An 8,774-nucleotide genomic window follows, 5' to 3' on the forward strand; every position below is an offset into this window, starting at 1 on the left:
TGTGTGTGTGTGTGTGTGTGTGTGTGTGTGTGTGTGTGTGTGTGTGCGTGCGCGTGTGTGTGCGTGCGTGTGTGTGTGCATGGTTGTGCGTGTGCGTGTGCGCGCGCGCGTGTGTATGTGCGTGTGTGCCTACCTGCCTGTCCGTTCGCCTCCTATATAACAGCTAGTGAAGTTGCCACAACGTTTGCTAACCGGTTACATACGTGAATTCATCGTAAAATAAACTTACTCTTCAATTATATAGTTGCCATGAAAATCCGTAGTGCACTGTTTATACATATAGGATTCAAACACCGCACTAGCTGAAATAACCCGACAGGCTGCTAACACTGTATGCCACTCAACCGGTTTGGTATTGCTGCGCAAATGCAATAAAGGAAATAATATCTCCATTATGCGTATAAAACAGTTATAAAGCCTGTTTTCCCAGGTTACGAAATTTGATTTTTGTTTGAATGCTTACCTTATTTCAGAGATGATTGCATCACTAATAAAATAAAATCCATCAAATAATACCCTTTTCTGTATTATTCCACTCCCCACCCCGTTTCTCAGTGTTTCGCTTCTCTATCGGTCGTTGACTGCCTGTCAGTCACACTCCCAGCATCGCTCAGCTTAGCTATCCGTCATTCTCAGCCTCGCTACTCTGCGTGTTCTCCACCGTGCAGTGGCTCGTGCAATTCTTCTCTCATCCCTGAGAAATCAATCGCGCATTTGATGCGAATGCACAAGCAGCAAATATCGGCGTATATAGCGAGCGTGTACGTATTGAATACAAGACACGCGTACGCATGTGTGTGTATGTATGTATGTATGTATACACGCCCACAGTATACGGTTACGTGAACCACAATAAAGACGAGATATATATTATATGAAGGTGGCATTGATTCGTTGTGCTTGTGAAAAATCTGCGATGTATTTGAAAGGCATTTCGCAATGTTTTACAGCATTTTTATTTTCTGCGCGCGCTGCCCACGGAAATATAGATGGCCAGGTAGGTGGGCGGCTGTGTGAATCAAAACTCAGGGGAGCACGCATTGTATCGAGAGCACGCAGACTGTCACAGAGTTGTTGTGTTTGTGATGATCATGCGGATGTTTTCAGCCGCGTAAAGATGCAAACCACCGCAAAGAATCCTCGCAGCTATACATAATAACAAGAGCTAATATAATGATAATAATAATAATAAATAATAATCACTACCTCTTATTAATTAGCCTGTGGATAATAAAATACGCAAACGACGTGGGTTCGACTTCGTTAATGCAATGCTAACGTAAACGTGTCAATGGTAGCACGTGGATGTTGCAATAACGCCGTGCTCCACACACGTGCTAATGCGATTCGCGTCGCTGCTGCTAATGTTACGCCACGCTGCACTCACAGCACGTTGCGTGCAGTCCGATAGCGCCCATATATTAGGTCAGTTTGTGTATTGTGTGTCGGCTGGTGTAATGAGCCACATTAGGACGGCAGCCGAAGCCATGCTGACAGATTTACCCGCACATGGATCCTTCTCTAATCGTATCGCTGGCGCTAACGCACGCACGTATGGCCTCGGTAAACTTCTATTGCGATTAGCTATGGGACGATTCGCAACCATGTATATAGACAGGCGCGCGGCGGTGTTTAGTTATGTGTAGAGAGGCCGTTACATACCGCTACCGTAAGAGACACACACACACACACGCACACACACACGCACACACGCAACGCGACCACAACATACTGAGTAAACTATAACAATGAAGCTGCTCGTTTGCATCTACATATGTGCGGTGTCGTGTGTGTGACTGGTCGTGTGTCTATTTGTCATTGTCTCGTAAAGAGTGAGCTATCGAATCTTAATTTGTCACGACTTTTTGTTTGCCTCTACGCCTGCGGGAATGTTTGACGAACGAGCAATGGACACCGAGTATGCCTTCACTGAAATATGTTCCCGGCGCTAATGCCGCGCGGCTGCGCACTTCATGAAATCACAGTATCGAATAATATAATGCAGCTAAATTATTCAGGTAATTAAATAATAGATGAATTATCGCGAATCAATTATGTTTACTGGCCGGCCGATCAAGACAAGTCAACTACACGTACTTGTCTGTCAATTCGTTTACAGGAGAGACAAGGAACAGGGACGCGTGCTCTGTGATACATACAGCCTGGTGGATCATTTCATTTAAGCTCCTGATGATTATATATATATATATACATATTACATATATATGTATATAGCGTCTATACTGTCATAATATATATATATATAATATATACATATACATATACTGACATATACATCATAATATACACTAACATATACTTATACATATACCTATACCATTGTATATAGGTAATATAATGTATTATATAGTTACAATATAATACATATAAATATACATATACATTATATGATATATAGGTATAGTATATTGACTATTATATACATATACATATACATTACACGTACACGTACACGTACACGTACACGTACACGTATACATATACATATACATATATAAATAGGTATAGGTGTATACCTATATGTATCGGTATGTATGTAGGTATGTAAGGCTAAGATCTCTGAGTGTGTCTTCTCATACAGGGATTGATAACAACTGTGATGGGAACACGAGGCCAGGAGATACGGTCTTATATTGGCTTCATAAAGCAGCGGGCGGTTTGTTACTCCTGTTACCGTGCCGGCTGGCCGGTGATATGTGGAAACAAATTAAAATACCAAACCAATACTACTGGGTGCTGTCGTACGGGCACACGCATTCCTTCCCCGTGTGCGTGCGTGCGTGCGTGCGTGCGTGCGTGCGTGCGTGCGTGCGTGTGTGTGTGTGTGTGTGAAAGTGCGTGTGCGTGTTTGTGCGTGTGTGTTTGTATGGATGTGTGCGTGGGTGTGCGTGTGCGTGTGCGTGGGTGTCGATGTGTGCGTGCGTGGCTGGGTGTGCGTGTAACATAGCTGTGTGCGTGGCATTCTCAGCTATTTGACCGACCTTTGATATTTCCAATAATTGATAATTGAGTTAATCTAAAGGGAATAATTAGATTCCTAGCGTGACAACTATTTAATAAGCTAGCACTAATCATATGGTAGATTGTCCTAGTTAAGATTAGCTCTTCTTCTTCCTTTCCCCGCGATAGATTCGAATTCGATTACATTCAATTTCACTGTCTAGTGCGTACCGATTGCTTTATCAACGGTAGAACTATACCGCTCGTCTGTAGTTTTCACTTACTGATGGGGTCTCGTATAAACCTGTCCTACACTCCCATATCCGTGCCTATCTATGCAAGTTATCAGGAATTATGTGCATCGTAGTAAACAAACGCATATTAAATCCCTATCTGGCTTCGCCTTTCGTTTGGTACATTCCGAGCAGAATAATAAATGCGTTTCTTAATGACGCCAATTAATGATGAATGTAAGATACAAGCGCGCAGCTCGCTCCCCGATCGCAGACGTATCGTTCATCGCCTAGATGCACGTGTGGGAAAACGGAAAACAGCCCCAAAAACAATGACGGCACGTGGAAAAACTGAAACAAATCCACATGTCGATGAACTCCCCTTACACAGGACAATATCTGTAGTAAGACAATCCCGCTACAAGCACGGATTCCATTGTACAAACTACCGGTCGCGTGCAACCCCCCGCCCCGCCCCAACTGTCCGTTATGGACAGATATATGTTCGATGGACGTGGCTTCCCGGGTATAAACTACCAGTCGCTGAGAACCGCTCCCCAACTGCACGTTATGTACGGGTGACCGTTCTGCAGAGGTGACGGCTACCACAGGGGGGGGGGGTGGACTGCGTACATGCGATCGTGTACCTACACCTACTTGCGACGAGACTCACCGTATAACTCCGTAATACCGCACGTTATGTACGGGTGACCGTTCTGCAAAGGGAACTGCTACCACAGGGGGACTAATAACTGCGTGTACATGCGATCGTGTACTCCACCTGCTTACGATGTAACTCGGATTGGGATGGACTACTATACCGTAGAACTCGGTGATACTGCTCGTTATGTACGGGTGACCGTTCTGCAGAGGTCACGGCTAGCACAAGGGGGTGGGGGAGAAAGAGACTCACCGTAGAACTTGGTGATACTGCGCGTTATGTACGGGTGACCGTTCTGCAGAGGTCACGGCTAGCACAGGGGGGGGGGGGAGAAAGAGACTCACCGTAGAACTCGGTGATACTGCGCGTTATGTACGGGTGACCGTTCTGCATAGGTCACGGCTAGCACAGGGGGGGGGGAGGGAGAAAGAGACTCACCGTAGAACTCGGTGATGATGGCCAGCGGCATGACGACGGCTGACACGAGCAGGTCTGCGATGCCGAGCGAAAGCAGGAAGTAGTTGGTCACGTTCTGCAGCTTCTTCTCGAGTAGGATAGCCAGAATGACGAGTACGTTGCCGATCACCCCGGTCAGCACGAACACGCTCAGGATGATGAATGGCCACTTGGACCAGTCGATGTGAAACCCGTGCTGCTGCGGCGACGACGTCGTCGGCGCGTATCCGTACAGGATGCTGTCGTTCGCAAACGTCGCGTTGTAGCTGAACATATCGTAGTCGTCGCTGGCGTTCGCGAACGTTGTAGCGAAGGTGAACATGTCGTCGTCGGTGGCGTTCGCGAACGTTGTGTTGAAGGGGAGCATGTCGTAGACACTGTTCCGCAGCGTGGCGGCGCCACCGTCGTGGCTTCCGAGGAGAGACGTCACGTGGTCGGCGCCCTGCGCCGACCACGTGACGTTGGCGACGTCGCCACCGAGGTGGTCCGTCGTCGCGTGCGTCTGCGCATACCACGTGACGTCACTACTCGTGACGTCACCGCTCGCGTCGGTGGTCGCCATGGTGCCGGCGAGATATTGCGTCGGCGAGCTGACGTGGGCGGTCGACGTCGCGTCGGACGCCGTTGCCAACACGTCGCCGACGTTTAGTGCGTCGGCCGACGACGCGTCTGCCGCGGACGTAGCGGCGTCGGCGGCGGCGTGCACCGCCTGCCACGGTGCCGACGTGACGGCGCCGTAACCACTTGTGTCGTTCCACGCCGTCGGCGACGCGTCCCACGTATCACTCCAGCCGCCATCACTGCCACCGCTGCTGCTGCTGCTGCTGCTGCTGGCGGCGGCGGCGGTGGTCGGGTTGTCTTCGTCCATTGTCGGAGAGTCCAGGAGACCGGACGCGTTGGGCGCTGTAAACGAATCAAAGTGGATGTAGTAGCCAATCAAGCTAATAATCACGTAGGAGCGAGCGGGCGTGCGGCGCCGCCGGCTCTGGCTTCCCTCCCGTAGAAAAACAGTTGTTTTCCGCGTGCGCGCGCGCGTGTGTGTGTGTGTAGACGCGGGGCTGTGTGTGTGTGTGTGTGTGTGTGTAGACGCGGGGCTGTGTGAGTGTGGCTGTATTGGAGGTTTTTAGTAAACTGGTCGCGAGTTTCTGCTTTGAATCCGACTCGCGTACAGTGGATGGGGGATGCACGGATTTTTCTTGCGGTTGCTGTACGGACTGGTGAGCTTCAGCTTCGATCTTTGCGAGGTTTTTTTTCTCTGTTACAGTTTCCAAGGCCGCCTCGCTGCAGCGTTCGTTTGTTGTCTTAAACTCGCACTGTGTTCGCGTTGTGTTTAAAGCTTGCACTCCTATATATGCCTATATATACGTCGTTTTGTGAAGCTGGCGGGCTGGGGGGGATCTGTAAATGATCCCGCAGAAGAATTGTACTAACATTATTGTAGCGCTAACAACAGATGTAGAGCGTGGGAAGATGAGTGTGGCTTCTTCTTCTTCTTCTTCTTCTGCTACGAACAGCTTCCTTTTCTAGCTAAAAAAAAACCTTTCTTAAACTGTTGCGAGGGTCGTAGAGCTGCTGCTAATTTGCAGATGTATATATTATGTAAAGGTCACGCGCTAAATAGTAGTTTGTATTAGTCGAGTTTGTTTTAGAATTCATGTCGGAGTATGTCAGTGGGAAAGCCAAAACATATACTGTCTGAGAAGACTATATCCGCCTCGCAGCACTTCTTACATGCTTGTGGTAGCAGCGCAAACGCCGCTCCTGCAATATTGATGAATAACTAACATAAACTCTATAGGATTTTTTCGCAAAACGCATTTCCTCGGCGCAGCTCTTTTGTTTGTGGATAACAAAACCGGTGCCACGTGCGCGGAATGTGATCGGATCCGGTTAGACGGACGATGGAAGGTTAAACAAAGTCGGAAGCCAGAAGCGAGAGAGCTTTGCTAGATTTTTCGATAAATAAGCCGTGTGTGCAATATGTTCGCGTCGTGCAGTGCTTTATATGAGATTGCCTACCTGCTTGCCGGAGATAACGTACGGGGGGAACGTTGATTCAATACGTCAAAAGACTGACGGGACGACGCAAAAAAGGAACGCATTAGAGTCGAATCTCTGTGAAAGCTTTGCTCGCTGTAGAAACATTATAAAACACGGCGAACCTCTGCAGAAAGGTTAACGCGAAACATGCCAGTGCCACTGGAAGTGGAAATCGGCTTTTGATTTCTGTTGGCAGAATCGGTGGTATTATTTTAATATTTTATAAAATGCTATTTTTGAATATGGGTATATATCAAACCATTCTGGTATTTCGCTTAGACGCGTTTAAACATTTAAATAGGGGCGATATAAAATAGTCCGGAAAGTTTGATTTCGATTATGAGATCGGGTGGTATGCGAGTCTTGGATTGCACTTTTAAATTTACACTTGAGCTTATACCAATAGCGCACGCAATAAGTGTGCGTGCTCGAATGACTCTTGATTTTTTCTTGTTTTTCATTATTTTATGAAATCGTATACATCTATCTTCGACATAGTCATAGAGCAGCTGTCGAACTTGACTCCCACGAAAAAGGACAATCCCACCGCATTAATATTATACGCGGAACGTTGAACCTTTGTGATATCGCATGAGAAGGTTTAGATCATTAAATTGTCTATGTCACGAATTTTCCATGGTAAAATTTGTTAAAAAAAAATTCCCATTTTTTTACATTAAAAGTAAGAACTAAACGTTACTAAAATATATCCTCAAACTCTCACGCTGATATAAAATGTTTTACTTGGTTAAAATTTGCCAAAATCTAGACGATTTGTAATTTTTTTTCTTGTTTTTTGTCCCCTAAAACAACTATCCCTCCAGTACTGTTCAGATTTACTGGCGTCTCTCTGGTCTTTCACTCAGGCAATTAGGGCATATAAAGAAGGTATATAATGCATGAAAAGTATAACAGAAACACTAATTGTATTTCATACATTTGATTTTGTACAAATAACACACCAAATATACTACTTGATGGTGCTAGTAATTCGTGACGTAATCACTTTAATACGAACAAATACGAGTTTTTTGATGGACCATAGCAAAAGATTATCGGGGGGAAATTTACGATATTTTCTCGAAATTTTTAAAGCACTCTTATAGTTCAAGCTTCCTCTTTTATCACATCGATCCTCATACCTCCATATTTTCACCGTTCCAAAATCCCCCGATTTCCAAATGCACAGTTGTTGTTGACGCGAATCTACCACGGCACCGCACACGCATGCGCGCACAGCATAGCATGACACGTGGCAACGCATGCGTGCATAGTGCGTGGGTGCGCCGTTTGCGCTTTTCTCCAGGTAAGTGTGAACAGGTGGGGCAATCAGCTGCGACAATTGTCAGGGCGCACCTCTCGGCGCCGGTGAAGTGTCGATTCGACTAAAATTCATGTTTATCTTGAAAACGCTTTCGCCGCGCCACGCCGCCCGCATCAGAGCTCTCTCTCTCTCTCTCTCGCTCTCTCCTCTCCTCCTCAGATCGCATCTCTCGATCTCTAACCTCTCTCTGCGCTCCCAGTCTCTCTCTCTCCTCTCTCTCTCTTCATCAGCAATCTCTCTCTCTCTCTCCTGCGCTCTCTCTCCTCTCTCTCTCTCTCTCTCTCATTCTCTCCTCCTCTCTCTCTTCTCGCTCTCATCTTCTCTCTCGATCTCGCTCTCTCTCTCTCTCCTCTCTCTCTCTCTCTCTTCTCTCCTCGATGCTTGCGAATGAGTGCCTACACCAGCCGACGCTATCTTTAGAACTTATAGGCCCTTCGCGTCTGCCACATCGGCCGGCTGTGGCAGAGCGAAGGGCCATAGTTCTAGAGGTAACCTGTGGCAGAGAGAAGGGCCATAGTTCTAAGGAGCTATACGCTGTGGCCAGAGGCCAAGGGCCAATAGTTCTAGAGGTAACCTGTTGTAGAGCGAAGGGCCGTAGTTCTAGAGGTAACCTGTGGCAGAGCCAAGGGCCATAGTTCTAGAGGTAACCTGTTGTAGAGCGAAGGGCCATAGTTCTAGAGGTAACCTGTTGTCACGAAGGCGAAGGCCGATAGTTCTAGGGCTAACCCTGTGGCCAGAGCGAAGGGGCGCATATTCTAATGAGGTAACCTGCATGTGGCAGAGCAAGAGCCATAGTTCAGAGGTACCTGTGGGCAAGGAGCGACGGGTCCATAGTTCTAGAGGTAACGCTAGTTTGTAAGAGGCGAAGGGCCATAGTTCTAGAGGTAACCTGTGGCAGAGCGAAGGGCCATAGTTCTAGAGGTAACCTGCATGTGGCAGAGCCAAGAGCCATAGTTCTAGAGGTAACCTGTGGCAGAGCGAAGGGCCATAGTTCTAGAGCTAACCTGTGGTAGAGCGAAAGGCCGTAGTTCTAGAGGTAACCCACGCCCCGCTTCGCTTAGAGCTAACCAGTCGGTGGTCCCCCTCCTAACGTTAATTA

The 8,774-nt window shown here is 47.4% G+C and overlaps 1 protein-coding gene across 1 annotated transcript in view; it reads right to left on the minus strand.

Moving 5' to 3' along the window:
* LOC106808165 (5-hydroxytryptamine receptor 2A-like) overlaps positions 1-7,499 on the minus strand; it is a 35,964-nt gene extending 28,465 nt beyond the window's left edge. The window contains exons 1-3 of the mRNA XM_014810753.1: positions 7,494-7,499; positions 4,907-5,020; positions 4,294-4,813 (exon numbers count right to left, since the gene is read on the minus strand). Coding sequence (XP_014666239.1) covers positions 4,294-4,813; positions 4,907-5,020; positions 7,494-7,499 — 640 coding nt within the window. The remainder of the gene's footprint in view (positions 1-4,293; positions 4,814-4,906; positions 5,021-7,493) is intronic.
* Positions 7,500-8,774: the final 1,275 nt, after the last annotated feature.

Source organism: Priapulus caudatus, unplaced genomic scaffold (genome assembly GCF_000485595.1).
Source record: "Priapulus caudatus unplaced genomic scaffold, Priapulus_caudatus-5.0.1 Scaffold257, whole genome shotgun sequence".
NCBI classification, from domain to species: Eukaryota; Metazoa; Priapulida; class Priapulimorpha; order Priapulimorphida; family Priapulidae; genus Priapulus; species Priapulus caudatus.